Consider the following 26,716-nt stretch of genomic DNA (forward strand, 5'->3'; position numbering starts at 1 on the left):
AGACAAGCCAGAGTCACTTTGGCTGTGGATGAAGGGAAGGGAGGTTGTGGAGATCCTGCATCCATCCAATTCACTTCTACCCCTAAAGATCAAGGAATTTTGCTTATCCTGACTCTGGCTGATTCTAAGGTATTGAATAAGAAATACCTTCTTATTAGTAAGTTCATTTCAAACCATTTCAAGAATGTGACTCTCTCCATGGGAACTTAGCCTTTCTTTAACCCTATGAGACCGGGAATATGCCACATGTGTTTGGCTTCACCTCTACAATCCCAGGAACTAGCCACTCCTTGGGACACAATGGATGCCAGTGAGGGTTGGCCCCCCTCCCTGACAGCAACATTTATCAAGCCATATCTTGGAAGCCCATCTGGCATTTCCTTCTCCTATACCTAACTTTCTATATGTAAGCAAGTTAGCTCTGTGTCTTCTTTGTTTTCAGGCTCTATAAATTCAGTCCCGTTTTAATCCTCATTGGGCTTCACCCACAGAGATCCTATTCTGCCTGGGATAAGACTTTTCCCGATCGAGTTTGAAGGCTGCAACCGGGACCCCCAGCCACTTTTCAGTGACCCTTAGATCGGTGATGTATCTCTCTCTCTCTCACTCTCTCTCTCTCTCTCTCTCTCTCTCTCTCTCTCCTATTTTAATCATAGTTTTCCTTATTCTTTGTCTTTTATGTATTATTTACTGTATTGGTTGTTATTGTAGGCAATCTATTCTGTGTATTGTATAATTAAATTTTATTTTCCCTTTAATTGAGTTAAAAAGTGTCATTTATAGGAGCAATCTGAATCTATCCTTAAATTAACAGAATAGGTATCCAGGGTGCTAACTCACTCTTCACATAAAGTGATGCCATAGGCAAATTAGAAGAGTAAGGAAGAGTTTACCTGTCAAATCTATGAAGGCAAACGAGATAGATAGCATTACAAAATGAAAAATGGATAATTTTGATTAAATTAAAATAAAAAGCTTTTGTATGAAGTGAACCCACCCAAGAAAGAAAGAAAAGCAGAATGCTAAAAAACAATTTTTTTTTACAGCAACTGTTTCTGATAAAGGCCTCATTTCTGAAATATATAAAGAACAAATTTATAAAAATACAAGTCATCCCCCAACTGATAAATGATTAAAAGATATGCAAGGAAGCTTTTCAATTAAGAAATCAAAACAATTTATACCCCTATGAAAATGTTCTAAATCATTATTGATTATTTAGAGAAATGTAAAGAACCTTCATATATTTTTGTAATCCCTTTATATTGGCTAAAATAATAAAAAGGTAAAGTCACAAATGTTGGAGGTGATATTGAAAAACCAGGACAGTACTTCCTTGCTGCTGGAACCATGAACTGAGCTAACCATTTTGGAGAGCAAACTGAAATTATGTCCAATGATTTATTAAATTGCTATACTCTTTGATTGAGCAATACACCTAGAAGGTCTATTTCCAAAAATAGGAAAAAAGGGAAAAAAACCCTGTAAGTTCTAGAATGTTCATAGCAGCTCTCTTTGTGATGGCAAAGAACAAGAAATTGCAGGGGTACCCATCAATTGAAGAATGGCTAATGTGATTATGATAAAATGCTACTGTTCTCTAAGAAATGATGAGCTCTGTGATCTTAGAAAACATGGAAAGACTTACATAAAATACTAGAGTGAAATGAACAGAACCAAGAAAACAATGTATAACAGTAATAGCAATGTTATTTTAAGCATGATTGAATGAATTATAGTTTGACTATTATAAATATCAAAATTAATTATAAAGGACATATGAAGAAAAACACTATCTTCATCCAGAACAAGAATTGTTAAATGAAAATGTGTTTAGTTTTTGTTTTGTTTTGTTTTAGCATATAAACACTGATTGTGTCTAATGGTAGCCATTTCTCAGGCAGGGGCAGAGAAGCTAAGAGAAAAAAATGGAAAAAAGACATTTACATGATAAATGTATTCTATTTTTAAAAGAGATAGCAAGTTGTATACAATATATTTTCAGTTTCACATACCATCATCTTTTTATTGTATTAAGTTATGGCAATGCTTGTTTTGTTATATAGATTAAAAAGAATAAAAAATTAGTGCTCTCTGAAGACTATGATTAGAAAAATGTCTGGATGCTATATTTCAAGAAATCATTAGGAAAATCCACCTATATTGCAATTATAGGGCAAAATAATGATGAAAAAATCATCTATTCTTCAAAGAAAATCAAACTAAAGAAAATTACAACAAAAAATCCAGATTTGTCACATTAGGCCTGCAATGGGAATTGTTTACTCAAGACCTAAGAATGACTGAGTTCAGTTCTACCTTTTCTGGTTTTTAGGCTTAAATGCCCTCCCCTGCCATAAGTCAATGAACCTTTCCACTAAAAAGGACTTTGGTTTGCAAACCTGTTTTCCTTACTTTGAAATTAAACTTCTGTCTATGACCTGACTCTTCTCACCGATTCCAGGCAGGTTTACAGCTGATTACAAGAAAGAAACTTAAAAACGAGATATTCATATAGAATAAAAATAAAAACCTAGAGTAGAAGGTATTAAGCTTCAATTGATGCAAAAAGGAGAAAGTGGCAATCATAATATCAGACAAAATTCACTTTAAAATGGATTTAATTAAAAGAAATAAACAGGAAAACTACATTATTAATGAAGGTATTACAGATAATGAAGTGAGTTCAGTACTAAACGTATATGCACTAAATACTATAACATCCACAAATTTAAAGAAAAAGCTAAAGGAATTACAAGTAGAAATATGAAGCAAAACTATAAGAGTGAGGATTTCAACCATCCCTTCTCAGAACAATATAAATCAAATGAAAAAATGAGAAAAATGTCAGGAAGTTGAATAGAATCTTAGTTATGTTAAATATGAAAGAGACATTGGGAAAATTGAATAAAAGAAAGGGTGTTATTTTTTTTTCAGCAGTATATGGCACCTTTCCAAAAATTGAGCATATATCATGACATAAAATCCTATAGTTAAATGCAGAAAAGTTGAAATATTGAATTTATCCTTTTCGGATCATAATATAATAAAAATGTATGTAATAAAGGACCAAGAAAATAAAAAATAAGTGGAGACTAATTACCCTAGTTTTTAAGAATGAGTGGATTAAAAATAAATCCTAGAAACAAGAATTTTATGAAAGAGAATGACAATAATGAGATAAAATACCCAATCGTATGAAGTTCAGTAAAAGCATAATCAGAAGAAAATTTCTATCTTCAAAAGTTTGATTTAATAAAATAGAGAAATAGCAAACCAATGAAATAGTTGTACTATAAAAAACCCTAGAAAGAGAACAAATTATAAATCCCCAATTAAAGACCAAATTGGAAATCCTCAAAATTAAAGGTTAGATTAATTAAAGTTAATGTAAAAATCCATTGACTTAGTAAATAAAACTGGAACTTGGTTTTTATAAAACAGCAAACAAAATAAACAAATCATTGGTTAATATGACTTTAAAAAGAGGAGATGAAAAACAAATAACTGGTATAAAATGAAAATTATGAATATACTACTTATAAAGATGAAACCAAATCAGTTTCTGGAAGTTATTTTGCCCAGATATATACCAATCAATTTAATGGAATGAAGGAATATTTTTTTAAAAATGACCTAGATTTACAGAAGGGGAAGTAGACTATCGAAATAGACCTCTATAGAAAACTAAGTTGAAAGAACTTAAAAAAATGTATTTTCTAAGTAAAAGCAGAAGCAGATGCATTTACAAGTGAATTTTATCAATTTTTTAGAGATCAGCAAATTCTAATATTAAATGTATTATTTGAATAGTAGGCAAAAAGCAAAGAAAATGTGACACTAATATCTACACCATGAAGAGTAAAAACAGAGAAAGAAAATTATAGATCAATTTCATTAATGACTATGGATGTAAAAATCCTTAATAAAATACTAACTAAAAGATTACAATATTCTATTTAAAGGAGTATACATTATGAGCAAATGAGATATATACCAGAAATACAGGAATGATTTAACATAAGGAAAACTAATAACATAATTTCCATCAGAATTCATCCTCATACAGTATCATTGTTGAGGTATATAATGATCTCCTGATTCTGCTCATTTCATTTAGCATCAGTTCATGTAAGTCTTGCCAATCCTCTCTGTATTCATCCTACTGGTCATTTCTTACAGAACAATAATATTCCATAACATTTATATACCACAATTTACTCAACCATTCTCCAATTGATGGACATCCATTCATTTTCCAGCTTCTGGCTACTATAAACAGGGCTGCCACAAACATTTTGGCATATACAGGTCCCTTTTCCTTCTTTAGTATCTCTTTAGGATATAAGCCCAGTAGAAACACTGCTGGATCAAAGGGTATGCACACAGTTTGATAACTTTTTGAGCATAGTTCCAAATTGCTCTCCAGAATGGCTGGATGTGTTCACAATTCCACCAACAATGTATCAGTGTCCCTGTTTTCCCACATCCCCTCCAACATTCCACATTATCTTTCCCTGTCATGCTAGCCAACCTGACAGGTGTGTAGTGGTATCTCAGAGTTGTCTTAATTTGCATTTCTCTGATTAATAATGATTTGGAGCATATTTTCATATAGCTAGAAATAGTTTCAATTTCTTTGTCTGAGAATTGTCTGTTCATATCCTTTGACCATTTATCAATTGGAGAATGGCTTGATTTCTTATAAATTAGAGTCAATTCTCTATATATTTTGGAAATGAGGCCTTTATCAGAACCTTTGACTGTAAAAATGTTTTCCCAGTTTATTGTTCCCTTCTAATCTTGTCTGTATTAGTTTTGTTTGTACAAAAACTTTTCAGTTTGATATAATCAAAATTTTCTATTTTGTAGTCTGTAATGGGCTGAGGTTTGAGTTGATGCACTGAGGTCCCAAGTACGTGAGGCTAAATAGTAATTGGGCTATACTCTATTAATATACATGATTGGATAAAGAATGGTCCCTGCCCACTCTCTGTGCAAGTCCTGATGTGTTGTATAGGAAATGACGATTTTGGTGGGTGGAGGCAGAGAGATAGGAAGAGAAGCTGGGAGAGATTGAGCCTGGGTTCCATACTCCTAGCTGCTGGTCGTGTGGCTGCTGGTCGAGCTAGCTTCTTGACTCAGCTACACACATTGCTATCACCGATTCTCTTCCACCTCCGATCCTTCTTCACTGAGAATGAAGACTGACGATTTTCCCCTAACCTGAATTCCTGACTTTGACTGATTTTAAAATACGCAATCTTCACAGTAGTCAATAATGATCTCTAGTTCTTCTTTGGTCATGAATTCCTTCCTCTTCCACAAGTCTGAGAGGTAAACTATCCTATGTTCTTCCAATTTATTTATAATCTCATTCTTTATGCCTAGGTCATGAACCCATTATGACCTTATCTTGGTGTACGGTGTTAAGTGTGGGTCGATGCCTAGTTTCTGCCATACTAATTTCCAATTTTCCCAGCAATTTTTGTCAAATAATGCATTTTTATCCCAAAAACTGGGGTCTTTGGGTTTGTCAAATACTAGATTATTAAAGTTATTGGCTGTTTTGTCCTTTGAACCTAACCTATTCCATTGATCAACTAGTCTATTTCTTAGCCAATACCAGATGGTTTTAGTTACCACTGCTTTATAATGTAATTTTAGATCTGGTACAGCTAGGCCACCTTCATTTGACTTTTTTTCATTAATTCCCTTGAAATTCTTGACCTTTTGTTTTTCCATATGAACTTTGTTGTTATTTTTTCTAGGTCATCAAAATAGTTTTTGGGGAGTCTGATTGGTATAGTGCTAAATAAATAGATTAGTTTATGTAGTATTGTCATCTTTATTATATTTGCTCACCCAATCCAAGAGGATTTAATATTTTTCCAGTTGGTTAGATCAGACTTAATTTGCGCGGAAAGTGTTTTGTAATTTTGCTCATAAAGTTTCTGATTTTCCCTTGGCAGATAGATTCCTAAATATTTTATACAATCAGTAGTTACTTTAAATGGAATTTCTCTTTGTAACTCTAACTGTTGGGTTTTGTTAGTGATATATAAGAATGCTGATGACTTATGTGGGTTTATTTTGTATCCTGCTTTTCTAATATTTTGATTTCTATTTTTCTTATTCTCCAAGATGGCAGCCAATCTCATATATGTTTTAGATGAAGAATCATATTAAATATATTTCCACATTAGTCATGTTGTGAGGGAAGAATCAGAGCAAAAGTGAAAAAAAAAAAACACGAGAAAGAAAAAAAACTTTTTACATTTGGGTCCTTTTCTATTTTAAAAAATCTTTTAAAGATACAAACAGTAGTGGTATTGCTGGATCGAAGAGTATGGATTGTTTTATAGTTCTTTGGACATAGTTCCAAATTGGACTCCAGAATGGTTGAATCAGTCCACAGCTTCACCACCAAAGCATCCCACTTTTCCTGCATAATTTTCCTTTTTTTGATCATTTTAACTAATCTGATAGATATGAGGTGACACCACAGAGTTGTTTTAATTTCCATTTGTCTAATCAATAGGGATTTGGAACATTTTTTCACATAACTATAGATGGCCTCAATTTCTTGATCTGAAAACTGACTGTTTATATCCCTTGACCATTTATGAAATGGGGAATCACCAATGTTTTGTTTTTGACCACTCCCTCCCTTATATCAACCTTCCTTCTTTCTCTTTCCCCTTTCTCCTTTTACTTCCCTAATGGATAAGATAAATTTCTATAACCAACTGAGCTTGTATGCTATTCCCTCTTTGACCCAAATCTGATGAAATTAAGGTTCAAACAATGCTCATCTCTCTTCTTTTCCTCTACTATTATAGATCTTTTGTGCCTTTTTGTGTGATTTAATTTATCCCATTTACTTCCCCTTTCCTCTTCTCCCAGCACAATCCATTTTTCTACCCTTTAATTTCTTTATATATCATCACATCAAAGTCAATTTATACCTACACCTTCTGTCTATTCTAACTGCCCTAATAAAGATGCAATTCTCAAGTTACAAGTATCATTTCCCCATGTAGATATATAAACATCTTTACCTTTAAATAACATTTTCTTTCTTTCTTGTTTACCTTTTTATGCTTCTCTTGAATCTTTTTTTAAATTTTTAAACTTTTTTTTGCTTCTCTTGAATCTTGTATTTGAAAATCAAATTTTGTTTAGTTCTGGTCTTTTCTTCAGAAATGATTGTAAGTCCCCTATTTCACTCAAGGTTAGTATCCTCCCCTGAAAGATTATGCTCGATTTTGCTTAGTTGTGATCTAAATTCCTTTGCCTAGCAAAATATCTATTTCAGGCCCTCTGATCCTTTAACATAGAAAATGTTAAGCCTTGGGTACCTGTGGCTTCTTGATATTTGAATTGTTTCCTTTTGGTGACCTGTAGTATTTCCTCTTTGACCTGATAATTCTGGAATTTAGCTACACTATTCCTTGGAGTTTTCATTTGGGGATGTCTTCCAGGAGGTGATCAGTGGATTCTTTTAACAACTACTTTGCCCTCTGGTTCTAGTATATCAGCACAGTTTACCATGATGATTTCTTGAAAGATGCTATTCAGGCTCTTTTTTTCATCATGACTTTTATGTAATCCAATAATTTTTAAATTATTTACCTTGGATCTATTTTCCAGATTGGTTGTTTTTCCAGTGAGATATTTTAAATTTTCTTCTATTTTTTTTCATTTCTTTTATTTTATAGATTGCTTTTTGATATCTCATAAGATCATTAGCTTCCATTTGCCCAATTCTAATTTTTAAGGAATTGCTTTCTTCAATTGGCTTTTGTACCTCTTTTTCCATTCGGCTGATTCTACTTTTGAAGGAATTATTTTCTTCAATCATTTTTTGTCCTTTATTTTCCAAATTGTTGACTCTCTTGCATACATCTCATTTTTTTTCTAATTTTTTTTCTATCTCTATTATTTGATTTTAAAAATCCTTTTTGAGCTCTTCCATGAAGGCCTTTTTTGGCTTGAGACCAATTCATATCCTGCTTTGAGTTTTCACATATAGGCATTTTGTCCTGTTTTGAGTGTGGTGTGATGTTGTGTTAATTTCCTGTCATTATAATAGGTTTCTATGATTATGATTCTTTTTTGTTTCTCTCCCTCCCTTCTCCTCTCTCCCCCCTCTCCGTCTCTCTCTTTTCTCTCTGTGTCTCTGTGTGTGTGTGTGTGTGTATCTATTTCATGGTTTTTAAAGTTAAGCTCTGCTCCTGGGGTTCAGTGAGTGCTATCCCAAGCTTTTTGTGCAGGGTCACTGGTTCTGAGAACTGAGGTCTTAGGTGTTTGGTGATTGCTGGAGTAGCCTAACCTAATCATACTTGTTAATTGCTACTCTGCAATATTGAGTATCTGGCATCAATGATACCTAAAGTCTCTTTGAGTTTGGTGGTTCCTCATCCCCAGGATTCACTGAGGCTCAGAAGGACAGAGGATGAAAGTCATGATGGTGCCTATTGATAGTTGGCGGGGAGACAATCTGAGGCTGAGGATGTGAGCAGGGTTCACTGGACTCTAGGTCTGTCTGGGTTCACTCTGCTTACTCACTGTGGTTTCCTGTCGATTGCCCCATGGAGGGAGTGGTTTGGGTGCTTTGTTTCGAGAATCAGGTATCAGCCTCAAGGAGGAAGGTCAGAGCATAATTGAGGGACTGACTTTTGGGGACAAGTTCCATCCCACAGGACTTTGTCTGGGAAAGACCCCCAGATGAAGCTCAGCCTCCCCTCCTCTCCCCAGTCAAGCACAGCAATGTCAGAGAAATAACAACTAGCATTTACATAGTGCTTTAAGGTTTGCCAAGGTCTTTACAAAGAGGATCTTGTAGTCTCACCAGAATGTGAGTGAGACAGGTGTTTTTAACAACCCCATATTCCAGATGAGGAAAATGAGGCAGAAGTGAATTGCTCAGGGGCCCAAAGCTAGAAAGTGTCTGAGGTGGGATTTGAACTCAGGTATTGCTGACCCCAAGCCCAGCACCATTTGGTTGTCCTAAAAAGAATTGAGGAGGATAGGGGTTTGAAGGAGTGGTGGGGAACAGGAAGTTCTCCAGCAGCATGGGGGCAAGATAAAATCCTGTGGAAGTGGGTAGACAATGTAACATAGAAGAGCCAATATCAAAGATCAATTTGAAAAACTCAACATGGATAAATTGTTTGTGTTTTTTATATGGAAATTTATATGGAAATGTATACTATATTTTTGAGAGTGACAGTAATAATCAGGTCTCCTCAGGAGCCCTGGGGGGCAAATGCCTTCTTGTGAACGTCAGGAAGCCGGGTCTGTATCTCCAGGCAGCAGGGGGGAGGAGAGCTGGGGCAGAGGGCGCTTGTGGGCAGGGCCAGCGGAGGGCAGGCTTGTCCCAGGAGGGGGATCCGATGTGGGAGAGGCTATGGGGGAAGCAGGGGTCCTGCTGCTGGTCAGGGTGGGCTTAGGGCCCTCAGAGCCATGATGGCCAAAGGCGTACGGGAGGAGGCTCAGGGGGATTGCTCCTGGCACATACTTGATAGGGATGTTGTGGACACTCGCCACCCAATGATGAGATTAGTGAAGACCCGGGCCCTCCCTCTGTCTGGGTGTGGGCAGGACTCCGGGAGTCTTTGGGATCTGTGCCTTCAGTGCCCCCCAGCTCTGCCTTCCCCTCTGTCAGAAGACACGGGAGCTCCCTCTGGGCATCCCCTGCAGCCTTTCCAAGCTTCAGCCAGCAGGAGCCCCAGGAGGACGAGCACCAGCCCGGCCAGACCGAGGCGGATGGCGTTGCCCACCGTGTAATCCTGGGCCGCAGGACCTGGTAGGGAGAGAGAAGTCACTAGGAGAGGGGCAAGGCCCCCGATCTCAGGCCCCCATCGGTGGGGGCAGGATTCCTCCCACCCCAGGCTCCTCACCTCCAGCCCCCCACCTCCCAGGCCCCCTCCCCGTCACTCCCTGGCTGGGAGCCTGGGATGGGGCTGAGGGCGGGGCCCTGGGAGAGAAGCCTGAGGGAGGGGTTGAGGCAGCCCCCCCTTCCTTGTCCCCCTCAGGGCTTCCCCTCCAGGTGTCTCTCCTGGGACCTTCTTTTTGCCCTCACTCCCTGTCCTCCGCCTCATCCTTTGTCTCCCGCCATGTTGGGAACAGCTCGGGGAGGGGGTAGAGCGTGAAGCTTGTGGTGAGGAAGCTCTTATGTCAGACAAATGGGCCTAAGAGAGCACCTGCCTCCCAGGCCTGATGGATCCAGTGAGGGAAAGCTGGCAGAGCATTTAAAGGGCTTCGCACAGGATTGCACTCTCACTATCCGGGTCACGGGGCCTTTGCTGAGCATATCTAAGAATGGTCACTGGCCCGGGGAGCTCGCACTGGGGCTGGGAGAAGCCTAAAAACGTGCAGCTGTGGGCAAGGTGGCAGGGGATGTTGCCCGGGCGGGAGGGGCAGCAGGGAAGGAAGCTCTGTTCCTGATGTGGAAAAGATTCCAATCTTTGATTCCCAACCCCCCTAGCTAATGTAAATTACCCTTTGACTCACAAATCCTGGTCCCTTTGAATTCCAATAGAAGGTCAGGACCTGTCCCAGCCCCACCCGGATCTGAGCCAACTTTGGGGCTACACCCCAAAGCCCCTCCAGCTAAGTCTCTGACTTAAAAGGACCACACTGGGGACCCCTCTTAGCAGAGATTCCAAACATGGTCGCCATGTGAGGACCCTCTGTCCATTGGACCCTCTGTCCAGTGCCCTCCTTATCTCTACCTTCACCTATCTCCTACTTCTAGACTCAATAATAAACCTCTTTTATTAATCTAGCTCTCTGGGCCAATAAATGCTTTTATTGGGAATTCCGCGCCACTACTACCACTGTATCCTTGCACCGAATCCAAGGGGGTTGCAGGGGAACTCTGTTTGACTCCCTGTACCCCAAACCCGCCACTAGACCTTAACTAAACCCTAATTTCATTTAGGTACCAAATGTAGACCTCAACACATGGTCCACACCTCAACATTTGGTTCCTGACCTCCCTGACACTCCCACAAGGGAGGACACCAGAGCCTCAAGGGAACTGGGGAATTCTGGGTGGGGAATTTCAGGCGAAGCCCAGCAGGTGCAAGGTCTGGAAGAGGGAGCTGGGGATAGTGTCGGGAACCAGGAATGAGGAAGCCCCCGAGTGAGGGAGGAGAAGACTGTGCTCAGGGAGCCTCCAGTAAGAGCAGGGGCACAGCCCTGGCCGGGAGAGCTGAGGATCCCAGGAGTGACTAGCACAGGGAGGGGTAAGGGTGAGGGGCTTGTGGCTATTCCCTTCCCCTTTTTCTGTGGCTGCACCCCAGTTCTTCTCTGGCCTCCTCAACCCCCTTTCTGGAACCCAGGAGACACATTGTCACATGGGGGCCCAAAATAACTGGGCAGTGGCAGATGGGGAGGGAGTCTAGAGGAGCCAAGGGGCAGAGGAGCAGGGTCTGCATTCTCTGAGCTTGACCCACTGTGCAGACCCTCCACTCCCTCTCCTCAGCCCTCCTGGGCCCTGAACCAGGGCCCTGAGCAGGCAGTGTGGTGCCCCAGGACCAGCAAGGGAGCTTAGGAGGGCTGGGAGGGAGAGGGAGGGCCGGGGTCTCTCACCTGTGACCCTGAGCTTCAGGGGGTCGCTGGGGGCTGACCACTGACAGGGGAAGCGACTCTGAAAGCTGTAGCATCGATACGACCCTCCATGGGTGGAGTTCACAGCAGGGATGGAGAAATTGGCCTGAGACCCCCGTGCATGCGGCTGGGCCGGGGCCTGGGTGACCTGTTCTCCGTCCTTGTACAGGGCAGAGCGGTCATGGGACAGCTGGGAATGGCACTGGAGGGTCACGTCCTGTCCTGGGGCCACCGTGGAGTTGGGCCAGGCCGAGAGGGAGGGTGAACGATATACACCTGGGGGAAAAGAGGCAGAAGTTAGGGCTCTAAGGCTTCTCTTTCAGGGTGGGCAGATCTGGCTGCTGGGGGGGGGGTGACCTGGGACTACCTAGACCCCAGCCTGGGGCTGAAGGAAGAAAGGAAACCTCCCAGCTTTTTGGGTAGAAGAACAGTATTGGAAACCTTGGAGGGGGGGAGGAAAGTGGGGAGAGAGAGAGAGAGAGAGAGAGAGAGAGAGAGAGAGAGAGAGAGAGAGAGAGATAGAGAGAGAGAGAGAAAGACAAAGAGACACACAGAGAGAGACAGAGACAGAGACAGAGACAGAGAGAGACAGAGAAAGGGAAAGGAGCAAGAGAGACAGACAAATTTGGGTCAGTTCTGGGAAAGGAGCCACGGTCCCCTCCCTGGCAGGGGCTGGGAGCCCAGACCCTGGTCCTCTCTCACAGAATCTCTCCACTGAGGGGGTGGGGGTCCCAGTGGGGCAGAGTTCTGGCTTGTTATGACGTGTGGGCTGGCTCTCACCCCCAAAGCAGAGGCTGCTCTCACTGCGGACCCTGGGCAGGTCCCTGGGAAGGACAATAAGAGGCTTGGCTGGAATTCCCCTTTTCCTTCTACCCTGACCTCCTACAGAGACCCCTGGGGCTACCCAGAGGAGACCCCCCCCCCTCAGGTCTGGCCTGGGGGAAGGCACAGAGCAGCAGCCGCCCCCTCCACTCTTCTCTGGCTTGAGAGAAGGAACCACCAGCTTTGTCTGGGCTCCTGAGCCCCAAGCTGAACCTCCCTCCTCCACTCTGGCCCAAGATGGGACCTGACTGAGGCAGCTGGAGGTGCAGAGCCTGGAGCCCTGGCCTGGAGTCAGGAAGGCCCTGAGTTCAGATTCAGCCTCAGACATTTCCCAGTGAGTTGATCCTGGGCTAGTCACTTCCTCTGTGTTTGCCTCAGTTCCCACTCCTCCCTCCCCCCCCCCCCCCACCCAGTCAGAGTTATCTTGAGACAGTAATGTAAAGGGCTTAACACACAGTAGATGCTGTATAAATGCTAACTCCCTTCCCCCACTTCTAGCCCCAGGGGAGAGCAGAGGCCAGGACAGGGTAGAGGACAGAAGGGCAGGGTCAGGGGGCAGCTTGGGACCAGGCTGGGCAGGGGAGGAGCTCAGGGGCTGCTGGGATCCCGGGCCAGCCCTGCCTGAGGGGTGGAGTGACCTGGACTTCCTCACCCGTGGCCACCAGCTCCAGGGGCTCACTGCGCTCTGACCAGTAGTACTCTATTCTGTAGCTGCAGAAGTAGGTCCCTGTGTCACTCAGTGTCATCGATGGGATGGAAAACTCAACCTCATCTTCCTGTGACAGCTTGGAGCCGATACGTTGGTATCCAGATCCCAGCTCTTTTGCCAGTAAGTATTCAGCAGCCCCCGGTGACCCCTGGCACCTCAAGGTCACGCTTTGGCCTTGGGGTGCCAGTGACCCATTCTCTGCCCTGAGGGAGGGTCTGGGGAGATTGTCTGGAAGGGAATGAGAGGTGTCAGCCCCAGGGGATCCCCTGCTCCCTGCTCCCCGAACTGGGTCCCCCCTTCAAGCCCTGCCAGCCCAGCCCAGACCCCCCCCCTCCCTCTCCTGGGGAGCTGTGTGCTCTGGGGGGGAGGACTCACCTGCCTGCGCCCTCATCCTGTGGCCCACACACAGCCCTGGCAGAGAGGACCCTGATTACTGTCGGTCAGGCCCCCACACCCTCCCCACCCAGCCCCCCCCGGAGCAAGGGGTCAGGACCCAGAGCCTGGCTCAGAGAACCCGCCCTCCCCCCCCCCCAGGCTTCCAGCTCCTCCCCTCTCCCCCCTCTTGCTGGCTGATCTTCGACTTCTCAGGCCCTTCTTCCCCACAAAATGGGGGTGGGGCGGGCTGAACCAGGGGCTCTGTAAAGTCCCCTCCATTGTGGGGGCTTCTTAGGACTCACCGAGGCACAGGAGGGCAGAGAGGGCGGGGCTCATGGTGGTCCCACTGGGAGGGGGACTGATGGCTGACCAGGACATGAACTGGGATGTGACCAGGGCTAGTCCTGCTCTGAGGTTCCCAAATTCTGCGAAAGTCTACTTCCCCTTCCTCTCTGTGGTGCTGCCTCCTTGATGGCCCCATGCTGTGGGGGGAGGGATGGTGGGGAGTCACCTTGTGTCAGATGAAATAATTCTTGCTTTGTTGGTGCTAATTCGGGTTTCAGAACCTGGGAAAGATCCCCAGAGAAGCGTGAGTTGTGAGCCTCACAGTGCCCCTCCCACCTCTCTCCCAATTGGCAGGTGTTGGGCCCCCTAGGGGTTCTATGAATCTGACCCTGGTCCCCAGCCTAGAGCCTGCTCTCAGCCTGACCCTGCACCCAGCCATGGCTCTTTGGGACTGGACTCAACCCCCAATTTAGCAGACAGCCTTCCTGGATTCTGGTTGTCAAGGGGTTAAAGCTAAACCTCCAAATAAGGGGCTGATGGGGGGGTGCTGCTTGGGGAGCTGCTGTCTTAGGGCCCAGGGGCGGCTGTTCTGGAGTTTCCCCAAGAACCTTATTGTCTCCAGCCCATCCTTGGGACTGCCCGGGCCTCTGCCTTCTGTGGATGGGAGGCCTGGGACTCCCCACTTACCCCAGACTGGAGGGTCAGGTCCCAGGACAGGATTCCTCCTCCAATGGAGTGTGTGGAGTGCTGAGCAAGGACCAGCTCCCCTGGTGTGAGGGCTGTTCATCTCCCTTTGGGCTTTATCTGCCAGCCAGTCCTCACCTGTGGCTCCAGGACCTGTAACACCCACTGTCACCACACAACGTAAAACCATCCTGATAGAACCATATTGAGCGTGGGGGACGTCTGATATGTCTCAAACCTGGGAAAGGTTCCATGGCAGAATGGAGGATGAACACAACTTGTTCCACAGGCCACGAAGAAGGGTGAAGCAGAGTACTGGGCTTATACCCCAAGGAGATACTAAAGAAGGGCAAGGGACCTGTATGTGCCCAAATGTTTGTGGCGGCCCTCTTTGTAGTGGCCAGAAACTGGAAAATGAATGGATGCCCATCAATTGGAGAATGGCTGAATAAATTGTGGCATATGAATGATATGGAATATTATTGTTCTGTAAGAAATGACCAGCAGGATGAATATAGAGAGGCTTGGAGAGACTTACATGAACTGAAGCTAAGTGAAATGAGCAGAACCAAGAGATCATTATATACGTCAACAACGATACCGTATGAAGATGTATTCTGATGGAAGTGGATTTCTTTGACAAAGAGACCTAATTCAGTTTCAATTGATCAATGATGGACAGAAACAGCTACACCCAAAGAAAGAACACTGGGAAATGCATGCAAACTGTTTGCATTTTTTTTTCTTCCTGGGTTATTTTTACCTTCTGAATCCAATTCTCCCTGAGCCACAAGAGAACTGTTTGGTTCTGCACACATACATTGTATCTAGGATATACTATTCAACATATATAGGACTGCTTGCCATCGAGGGGAGGGGGTGGAGGGTAGGAGGGAAAAATGGGAACAGAAGTGAGTGCAAGGGATAATGTTGTAAAAAAAAAAATTACCCTGGCATGGGTTCTGTCAATAAAAAGTTATTATACTAAAAAAAATAAATAAAAGTAAAAAAAAAAAAAAAAAAAAAAGAAGGGTGAAGCAGGCTCAGTGAGTGCTTAGAGCTGGGTTAGACACAGAAGGTACCATGAGCATCCATTGCATCCCAGATCACCCCCAGCCATCCTGACTTTTGTCCTTGTTCCTGGACTCTGACTCTGGACAAGAGGGAGACTGAGACTTTGGGCATCTCTGCCTCATTTAAATCCATCAGCCACAAGTCACTGGTCATCACTCCTTTTGAGAATGAAACACCAAAAACTCCTCTGAAACCAGTGTTTATGAGCCCCCACCTAGTGTGTTCCCATAAATCATTCAGCCAGTTGCTGTTTCCCCAATATCAATTGTAAAAGTGAGCATTGATTGAAATTCTACTTTTAAAACAATCTATCACAATTACATAATCTCCTTACCTTTGCAACTTCCCCCTTCCCATTTGTTCCTGCAAAAGTAAAGCTGTAATGACCGCATTAGCATCCTGGATACCTCAGAATCAGCTGGAGTCAGGATAAGCAAAAGTCCTTAGTCTTTATTCTTAGTCTTTACACTCAGGATTGAATTGGATGGGAGCAGAATCTCTGTGACCTTCCTCCTTCCTGGTCTACCCCAAAGTGACCTTGGCTAGTCTTACTCCACCCCTTAGTCCCTCCTACAATTCTCTTTATACACCAGTCATTGAGCCAGCACAGGATAGTGGGAAGGGCCATTCTCCAAGCACATGCCCATAGAGTATTGTCCAGTTGGTAATTAGCCCTAAGTGCTCAACCAACCTCAGTGCAGTAACTCAAGGGTTTCAGCCCTCTACATAAAGCTCAAACTTTTCTTTTGTTTTGTCTCCACCTTTTACTCAGGTGGTTCTCAGTTCTATTATTTTAGTTTGTAGCTCAACCTCGGCAGCTGAGTGGAACATTGGTAAGTGCTTTTCATAAATATTGTCTAGTTTGATAGTCAAATTATAACAGAGGGTTGGGACTATTATCTGTCAATAAACATTTAAACACCAACTAATTGTCATACACTGTGCTAATCAATGGGGATTTAAAAAGGGGTCAAAACCCAATCTTTGCTCTCAAGATTTCCTTCTATTGGGGAAACAATATGCCAATAAAATTGTACAAACACAGATAAATAGGAAATAGTCAAGAGGAGGAAGTAACTAGAATTATGTGGTATCAGAAAAGTAAAAGATTAGATTCTAGCTGGGATACTAGGCTATGGGACTGTACCAAGAGGGACTACTGAGGCTACTTTGACCTTTGGTGCACAATAAGTTTTCTGCCATGTTGCAGAAACGCTCTTGATGAGCAAGGAGGAATGATTTGTAATCATGGGAACGGGTGAGCCTGAAGGTCAGAGTCAGTGGCTTGTGAGCAGTGATGCCTGAACACGGCCTCTCACCTGTGAGTGAGCTGCTGAATGGCTGGATGGGCTGTCCTCCCATTGACAGATACCATGCATACACAATGTCCATGGGCTGCTTCTCCGAATGGTGATTGGGCATTGCCTACTCACTGATCATGCTTGCAAAGATGTATATCAACAAGGGTGTGCTGTGTAATAAACTGAAGCTCTTTTCATACTATGGGTCTCCCACCTCATTCATCTCAACTCTGAGACCAAAGGGTTCATGCGCTTTGAGCTCTATAATGGCTGCAACAACTGGCTCCAGGGAACAGGGACAGGAAGTTAGAAAGGTGCCAGAGTGACCACTTTGCAGTCAAGCACTACTACATGGTCAAGATAATCTTTAAGAGAACTGCAGAGGAAGAGCCCATCGAACCGTGCTGTTTCTGGACCAGATAGAGAGTGGTGGACATGGTTAAGTAACCTAATGGGGCAGAAAATAAGCCCCCTACTCCCTTCAGACAGGGAAGCATATATTGGGACTATCTATAAATGTATAAAAGAGCAGGGGGTGCACAATTCAATTAGGAGACATTAGGAAATTCCTGGACATTGCTTACTGGCTGTTTCTCAATGGCCCCTTTGGTGGCCTATGACTTTAGCCAACAATTGAGTGGCAGGGGTGGGAGGCAGTAGGGGGCTTTGAATTCCTCTGAACCGTTCAATTGGCAAAAAGATGGAAAGACAGGTATAGAGGGTCACAGACGGTAGGAGAATTCTGGGTCAGGTATAAGACCCTTCAGCCCAGAGGAAACCTGCTAATAATGTCTGGTTCAACTCCCTATCTCCCCTAAGGGTTCTCTGCCTGAGAAGTCAGGGGCAAAGACAACCTGTGTTGAGATTGAAGCAGAGTGATATCAGGTAGCAAAGAGTGATACCAGATGGCAAACTACATACAATATAGCAAGTTTGTTTATGTGGTCCCACATTCACAGTATATACTTGGCACATGGCCAGTGTTTTGGTTACATAAGGGTATGAGAGTATAAAAAAGGGAAAGTCCTTGGAATAAACGAACTCTATTTTCCCACCATCCTCAGAAGTCCTGCCTCATCACTTCTCCATTAAGACGATTGATTTTAATCACCCCAACTTGGGGACTCTAGAAAGCAGGACACAACAGACAGGAACCATTTTTTTCTTTAATAATAGATGGCTTACATGTCAACTTGTGGGGTAGGGATATATTACATCAATTAAGGATGAAAATCACCATAGATTTTTAGGAGGGGTCATTGCTGGTAAGGCTTCCACCACTCCAAAAATGACATGGACTACCGACACTCTTGTATGGGTGGAGCAATGGCCCCTGAACAAAGAAAAAATAGCCACTTTACATCAATTACTACAAAAACAATTATAATTAGGACACATTGAGGAAACTAACAGCCCATGGAACTCTCCTGTATTTGTTATAAAGAAAAAATTTGGAAAATGGAGATTGTTAACAGATTTAAGACAAGTAAATTCAGTCCTGAAAGACTTTATAGGCAGATTTGCCATCCCCAAACATGATCCCTAGGGAATGGCCCTTATGGATAAGAGTAAAGTTTGCTTTTACTCTATCCCTCTTCACCCTGAGGACAGGGGTAAATTTGCTTTCTCAGTACCAACATATAATTTTCAAGGACATGTGAGGAGATTTCAGTGGAAGGTATTGCTACAAGATATGAAAAACAACCCTACCATATGCCAATGGTATGTTGATAAAGCTATTAGCAAGATAAGGAAACATTACCCCGATGCAGTCATCCTCCATTACATGGATGATATTTTGGCTGGTCATCCACCACCTGAGGATTTGGAGGAGATGTTACAAATGACAGAAAGAGAATTAAAACAGTTAGGTTTTTATTTTTTATTTTTTTAAATAACTTTTTATTGACAGAACCCATGCCAGGGTAATTTTTTACAAGATTATCCCTTGCACTCACTTCTGTTCCGATTTTTCTCCTCCCTCCCTCCACCCTCTCCCCCAGATGGCAGACAGTCCTATACATGTTAAATAGATTACAGTAGATCTTGGATACAATATATGTGTGCAGAACTGAACAATTTTCTTTTTGCTCAGGGAGAATTGGATTTAGAAGGTATAAATAACCTGGGAAGAAGAACAAAAATGCAAGCAGTTTACATTCATTTCCTAGTGTTCTTTCTTTGGTTGTAGCTGCTTCTGTCCATCCTTGATCAATTGAAACTAAGTTAGATCTTGTCTTTGTTGAAGAAATCCACTTCCATCAGAATACATCCTCATACAGTATTGTTGTTGAGGTATATCATGATTTCCTGGTTCTGCTCATTTCGCTCAGCATCAGTTCATGTAAGTCTCGCCAATCCTCTCTGTATTCGTCCTGCTGGTCATTTCTTACAGAACAATAATATTCCATAACATTCATATACCACAATTTACTCAACCATTCTCCAATTGATGGGTATCCATTCATTTTCCAGCTTCTGGCCACTACAAATAGGGCTGCCACAAACATTTTGGTACATACAGGTCCCTTTCCCTTTTTTAGTATCTCTTTGGGGTATAAGCCCAGTAGAGACACTGCTGGATCAAAGGGTATGCACAGTTTGATAACTTTTTGGACATAGTTCCAAATTGCTCTCCAGAATGGCTGGATGTGTTCACAATTCCACCAACAATGTATCAGTGTCGCTGTAAAACAGTTAGGTTTGATAATAGCATTAGAAAAAATTCAAAGATACCTCCCTTTTAGTTATTTGGGTTTCACTCTTCAACCTGAGGATGTATATAAAAAAACCACCTGAATTCTGAACTGACCAGGTTCACACATTAAATCAGATTGAAAAATTGATTGGGGATATTCAATGGCTTAGGCCCCAAGCTTGTATACCCAACACTCAGATTCTGTACCCAAAAGTCTGTATAAAATGCTAGATGGTGGAACTCGGTTAGATTCCAGCAGGACATGGACTCCTGAAGCCCTGGCAGGATAAAGCAGATAATACACATAATAGCAAAAGCAAGCATTCAGAGAATACTTCCACAAAAAAGCTACATGTCTCTGTTATTTTATTTTGTTTTATTTATTTATTTATTTAATTTTTTTTTTTTATTTACAAGATATATGCATGGTTAATTTTTCAGCACTGACAATTGCAAAACCTTTCGTTCCAATTTTTTCCCTCCTTCCCCCTCCCTCCCCCAGATAGCAGGTAGACCAATACATGTTAAATAGGTTAAAATATATGTTAAATACAATATATGTATTCATATCCATACAGTTATTTTGCTGCACAAAAAGAATCAGACTTTGAAATAATGTACAATTAACCTGTGAAGGAAATAAAAAATGCAGGTGGACAAAAACAGAGGGATTGGAAATGCTATGTAGTGATTCACACTCATTTCCCAGAGTTCTTCAGTGCGTGTAGCTGGTTCTATTCATTATTGAACAAATGGAGCTGATTTGGTTCATCTCATTGTTGAAGAGAGTCACATTGATGAGAACTGGTCATCATATAGTATTGTGGTTGAAGTATAGTATTGTTGTTGAAGTATATAATGATCTCCTGGTCCTGCTCATTTCACTCAGCATCATCAGTTCATGGCAGTCTCTCCAGATGGCCCTGTTATTTTAGCTCCTCTACACCCATAGGAGTTATACACCAACAACAATGATATTTATGAATGGTTATATATCTCAAAGACAAAAAGGTCACTAAAACCATATTTAGACGTGACAGCTGAAATAGCAAAGAAAACATTGCTCAGAATTATGCAATTAACAGGAGAAAGAAGAATTATATGGAATAACATAGACAAAGATAAATTGAATTACTTAATAGCTACTCAGGAAACTTGGAATCATTTTGTTAGGGTTAGGAGAGCATGAAAACTCCTGACCCAGTTGCCATTCTATGAACACTGGCAATGGATATTTCCCACAAAAGCAAAAACACATCCACTTAAAGGTCCTAATGTGTTCACTGACGCCATATCAAAAATAAAGCAGCCATATATTCCCCACAATTGGGCATCTCTAATGTATTCACTACACCTTACACCTCAACACAGCAAAATGAATTGATTGCCATTATACAAGCATTGAGAATAGACCAACCCATCAATATCATTTCAGATAGTCACTGTGAAGTTGGGGTGATCCAGAGGATAGAGGCAGCATATATAAGGCTCAAACAGGACCCATATTCTTATTGTTTCAGGAGGTACAAGAGGTTATTTTAATGAGAGTCCACCCTTTTTATATCATGCACATCTACTCTCATACAGATGGGCTGGGACCTATATTCGAAAGGAATAAAAGAGTGTATGGTCTGCTTACACAATGTATATTTCTATGCCCTCTAGAATAGCAATAAAAGCTCATGCACGTCTGCATCTGTCTTCCAGATCTCTCTGGAGATTGCCGGAGTCCCGGCAAGAAGTGGCAAGAATAGTAAGAAGATGTGCAGCTTATGTGCCATATTCTCAAAGACCTGTAGGGCTGGGGACTAAGCCCAGAGGTGGCAGGCCAAATGCTATGTGGCAAATGGATGTTACACATATGGGAAAAACATGCATTCATGTTACAGTTGACACTTATTCAGGCTTTGTATCTGCACCCTCTCAACCAGGGGAAGTTACTTCACATGTAATAAATCACCTGTTTCACGGTTTTGCCTTTATGGGTATCCCACACACCATCAAGTCTGATAATGGACCCTCAGACACCTCAAAAATATTAAAACAGTTCTTACAGAAACTCTCTATACATCATATTTTTGGCACTCCTTACAACCCCACAGGGCAGGCCATTGTAGAAAGGACTAATCAGACCCCGAAGAGATTCATCAAAAAACAAAAAGAGGGAGATGGAGGTAGGGTCACTCAGAAAGATATAGATAAAGCTGTGTACACAATACATGACTTAAAATTTGATTCAAATGATTTATATTCAGCTAGGAAATATTCTTTTGTGAACAGAGAGAATCACTCTTCATTAAGAAGGCCCCCTAAGAATGAGACCATGGTAATGAAAAAAGTTCCTGAAGGATGGGAGGCCCTCTAGGATTCTAATGTGGGGACCAGGATATGTTTGTATCCTCCACAGGAGGGATTCTTCGGCAGGGGATTCCCACCAGACATCTCAAAGTCGTCCATAAAGCAGAAGAGGAAAAGAAGGAAGAAGAGGTAATTGTTAAAAAGGAAAAAATGTGCCCTCAAGTCCACTAGCAAGATGTTTTCTCTATATATGGGTTTGTGTTCACATACAATCAGGACTGGCAACATGAGACAATCCTAGGCCATTGTCTCATGGGGGGATGGGGGAATGTAACACATGCTGGACCTACAGGGGACACCCTGTCATAGCGACACCCTCGTCCACGTAGGAGGGTTGTAGCTGTGTGTCTACATAAAGGGATCATCAGGCTGGCCCCTCATATCTGCGTGCTGTGCCCATACTCGCACTTGTTATATGATTGTAAACTGGACATTACAATCATGGCCTGAGGCTAAAAAGATGACTTCTAGACTCTCCCAGTATCTGTTTGGGTAAAAGGCAGTGCCTGGAAAGGTTTATGGAAAGCACAAGCCTCCATGGGACACACTCTTGTCACTTGAGAATCGGGCCAGCAGTTTGTCACATGGAGAAACATCTTGGGCCCTGGTTCTTGGACAAATGGCAGGAGAATTGGATACCTGTTTCATACTGGAGCCTGTCTGGGAGGGAAATGTGCGTTCATGCGGGGCGACTCTGTAACTCTTACCAAAGAAACATTGGAGTTTTACAATGTTACTTGTTGGATTGTACAGTCAGTGATTGTTTAGAGAATGAAATGCGACTGTGTTTGTGGTCACCAGGGCTCAGGTAGCCATGCTGCCTGTCAAAAGTGAGAAATGGTATCGCACTAAGGCTGATCATATGTTCGATACCATAATAGAAAAAGAAGGAAACAGACCTTAGTCCCATTAGAAAAAAGAGATGTATCTGCTGTGTCACATTAGGTATCACTCTGTGGGTTTCACTTAGAGCTTCCTCGGTCTCTCTGGCAATGTCCTTGTCTAATGTACACAACAGCCTAGTACAAGCTAGATGGAGAGAGGAACTAGCTAGGAATGGCTCAGTGGGTTTTGCCCAACAGGCTAAGACAGATGAACAATTGTATCAGGTGGTAAAAGACTTAAGGCAACTATCATCGGAAGCAGTTATTGAAAGTCCAGGCTCAATTAACCCCTTCGCTGCTCAATTGTGACACAGGACAAGATTGTGATTGGGGCAGCATCAAGAGGTATTTGAATGGTTTATTTCTCAATAACACAGTTGAAGGGGACATGGAAAGTTTATATAAACTAGCATCTGACATAGAAAAAGCTTCTCATGAAGATTTGACTCCAGATAAAACTGCTGAAAGCACCATACATTGGCTTTATAATACTTCTTCATGGTGGTTAAAATTCGAATGATGGATTGCCCTGAGTGTTGTTAGGTTGTCACTGCTTTGTTGTTGCCCTGTAATATTAGGATGATTTTATAGATCTTTCTCCACCATCTTTTCAGAGGTTGCAGCTCAAGAAAGGACTTTTTATCTAAAGGATTAAAGGGAGAATTGCTAAGCTATGGGATTCTATCGAGAGGGAGTACTGAGGTCATCTTGACGTTTGGTGCACAATGAGTTTTCTGTCACCTTGCAGAAATGCCCTTGTTGAGCAAGGAGTGATGTGTGGCATGGGAACGGGTGAACCTGTGGGGCACAGCCAGTGGCTCGTGAGCAGGGATGCTTGACAGAGTCTCTCGCTTGTGAGTGAGCTGCTGAATGGCTGGATGGGCTCTCCTCCCATTGGCAGATACCCATGCATGCACAATGTCCATGAGCTGCTGCTCTGAATAGTGAATGGGGATTGCCACTGTCCACACTCTGATCACGCTTGCAAAAATGCATATCAACAAGGCTGAACGGCATAATAAACTGGAGCTCTTTTTACAGGCTATGAGTCTCCCACCTCATTCATCTCGCCTCTGAGGCCAAAGGGTTCCTGTGCTTTGAGCTCTTGAGATGGCCGCAACACTGAGATTTAAAGGAAACCAGGGGATAACAGGTAGGGCAGAGGAAGGAGAGTATCCCATACCTGGAAGGACAGCCAAAGAAAATGAGAAATGAACGGTCTTGTTGGTGAAACAGCCAGGTGGCCAGTGGTTCTGGATGAAAAAGTAGATGGGTAAGGTGTAAGAATAATGGAAATGTAAGAGGAGCTAGGGCAGCAAGGACTTTGAAGATCGAACAATATTTTGTATTTCATTCTGGAGGCAAAAGGGGGCCACCGGAGATAACGATGTGATTGTAACCACCAAGTTACCTGGCCCGGGAGGTTATGACCTTGGAGACCATGTAGTGCCAACTTCAAGTTGTTTTTTCTTAGGAAGGCTGTATCTCTGCCTTTATATTATCTTGTCCTAGCTTACATTTTATGGCCAAGATGCTGGCTCCAAAAGATGCTTCACCTTTTATGGCCAGCTACCCATGGAATGAGATGCCAGCCTAACCATACCTCAGCTCCGCCTCCAAGCCCCCAAATTAGCATGTCCGAGACATCCTGCAGGTAGCGAGTCCCGGTAGAAAGATGGCGGCCTTTACCAGTCCCCGACTCCATCTCTAAGATCAGGGACATGAAGCATCTGGTTTTCTCTCACTTTTTCTTATAAAAATACCTCTTTGTCCCATGCTTTTTCATTAGCCCCATTTTGGAACTTAGCTTTCTGTTAACAAGGTTATAATAATAAAAACGTTGCCTCTTGATTTAGAGAGGGTCTAAGCCCACAAATTCCACTGAGACACCCACAACACCAGTCTGGAACCCCAATGTTTTGGGGATCCACTCCCCAAATCCTAACATCTGGTGGCTCATGCAGGGAAAGTTTGGAATTATCTCCTCCACTTCAAGATAATCTTTTTTCTTTGTCATCCTCCACCCTACAGCTGGAAAGTTGTAAACACATGGGAAGGCTTGTTGGGTCAATGGTGCACTTAGTCCCTGGCTAGGGATTCCTGGTCTTGGAAACACTTGCCTGTTTTCAGTCTCCCTGAGATACCAGATTTGGTAGGTTGCTAGAAGAACAGAAACTCTTTACAACTTGTGACAAAGATGGGGCAGTTGCCTTCTTACCTCCAGGACTGTCCCCTCTTGAATAACAAATTTTGCTCAAAAAGAAGAGGCTCATTTTTCTTTGTAACACCACCTGACCTCAGTTTACCTTGGAGGATCACGAAGAATGACCTGCTAATGCATCTCTTAAGTATAATACTATTCTCTAGCTTGATCTACTCTGTTGCCAAAGTGGACTGGAGTTCCATATGTTCAGATATTCTTGGCTCTATCTCAAAACCCTAACTTAAGATAACAGTGGGGGATATTACTGGTTAAATTTGGCGGAGGGCTTTTAAAGATGGAGACTGATGACTCCACTCTACTCTCCCAAGAGTATGGCCTCCTTCCCCCATCCCTTTTTTGCACTTCCTACCAGGAGATCCACAACCTCCTTCTGGGACCGCCCCCATATCAGGATCCAGATTCTTTGCCCAGTAACAATCGCCTAATTGCACAGTCCTTTTTTCATGAGTCCCACGGATCCTCACATCCTAACCCATACTCTACAATTTCCCAGCAACCCTCCATTCCTCAGTCTCTCCCATACAAGGAATGGGGCCTTTTTTTCTCCCTCCTCAAAATACTGATTTAGACATCCCCTTCTAAATTCTGCATGTGAGGAAAATGGCAGATTCTCAGGAAAGAATAATCAGGGTATGTGTCCATTTCTCAGTGAAAGACCATTTCCAAATTAAGGAAAATCTTGGCCATTATTCTGAGGGCTTAAAAACCATCGCCCTCCACTCTGATTTCACCAGGGCAGATGTCAGTATCATGGCCACCCTTTCTCCTGAAGAAAGAAAGAGAATCTTGGATTTAGCTCAGAAGGTTGACGATGACATGGCTGAGAATTTCCCCTCAGGTAGGTTTCAGTCAGGGGTATTGCTGCTCCATTGCAGACTCTGGGTAGAACTGCCAAGAGGGTAGCAGGGACATAGAAAGAAGAAAGCACTCACTGAAAACATGAAAAAGGAAATTAAGAAACAGGTCAATTATGAAAAACTTAAGGAAGTTACCCAGGAAAATGAAGAAAACTCTCTCTTCTTTCAAGGGTGACTTATAGAGTAAAAGGCTATCCACTTGGACCCCACTTCTCCTGAAGGGACCACTGCAGGAGGCATTTTAAGAGTCTGCCCCAGCCAATCAGAGGAAACTGCAGAAGTTAACCATGACTCCCCAAGCCCAGCTTTTGGAGAAGGTTTAGGAGTTTTTAACAACAGGGACCAAACTTCAGCCGAGGCTTAGAACCATAAGGTAGGGCCAGCAACTGGAAACTGGCTCATATTTTGGTTGCTGCCATATCCTGGCCCCAGAGGGGCCCTGCCCGAGGGTGTTCATGCTTCTGATGTCTCAGACAGGGCCATTGGACTTGAGACAGCCCTGGAAGGAAGCTCTCAGGCCCAGGCCTTGGGTGCAACTAGGATGATCCACAAAGGGATTAAGCTACCTATTCCCACTACCCCACTCTCCTATCTCCTTAGGAACAGGAGTGATGGGGCCTGGGATCTGACCAGGCTCTCCCTTACTCCATCACCATGGTCAATCCCAGGGTAATTTTGAATGTAGCAGGTAAGTCTTTTAATTTTCTTATTCTTAGGGGAGCCCCTTATTTTGTCCTACCCCCAGTACTCAGGCCTTACCTGCCCCTCATTCCATTATGGGGATTGAAGGGAAACTTAGGAAATGCTTTGAGACCTTCCCTCTGCC

The 26,716-nt window shown here is 43.0% G+C and overlaps 2 protein-coding genes across 3 annotated transcripts in view; both read right to left on the reverse strand.

The window, feature by feature from the left end:
- The window catches only part of LOC105750197 (platelet glycoprotein VI-like), an 84,024-nt gene that overhangs the window by 40,304 nt on the left and 17,004 nt on the right, over positions 1-26,716 (reverse strand). The gene's annotated exons all lie outside the window — the stretch shown is intronic.
- On the reverse strand, positions 9,182-14,852 carry LOC116422932 (leukocyte immunoglobulin-like receptor subfamily A member 5). The gene is made up of 5 exons (XM_031963474.1): positions 13,828-14,852; positions 13,526-13,561; positions 13,094-13,378; positions 11,602-11,895; positions 9,182-9,808 (listed from the first exon to the last, which is right to left on the reverse strand). The coding sequence occupies exons 1-5, from the start codon at positions 13,901-13,903 to the stop codon at positions 9,636-9,638; spliced, it is 864 nt and encodes a 287-aa protein (XP_031819334.1). The 5' UTR covers positions 13,904-14,852; the 3' UTR covers positions 9,182-9,635.

The sequence above is a fragment of the Sarcophilus harrisii genome, chromosome 3 (genome assembly GCF_902635505.1).
Source record: "Sarcophilus harrisii chromosome 3, mSarHar1.11, whole genome shotgun sequence".
NCBI classification, from domain to species: Eukaryota; Metazoa; Chordata; class Mammalia; order Dasyuromorphia; family Dasyuridae; genus Sarcophilus; species Sarcophilus harrisii.

Bases quoted from the DNA above. Each gene is read 5' to 3' on its own strand.
- LOC116422932 (XM_031963474.1), bottom strand. From the start codon at position 13,903: ATGTCCTGGTCAGCCATCAGTCCCCCTCCCAGTGGGACCACCATGAGC. The intron at 13,379-13,525 runs GTGAGTCCTCCC...ATTCCCTTCCAG, and splicing joins CAGGATGAGGGCGCAGGCAG to ACAATCTCCCCAGACCCTCC. The intron at 11,896-13,093 runs GTGAGGAAGTCC...CTTTTCCCCCAG, and splicing joins CCTGGAGCTGGTGGCCACGG to GTGTATATCGTTCACCCTCC.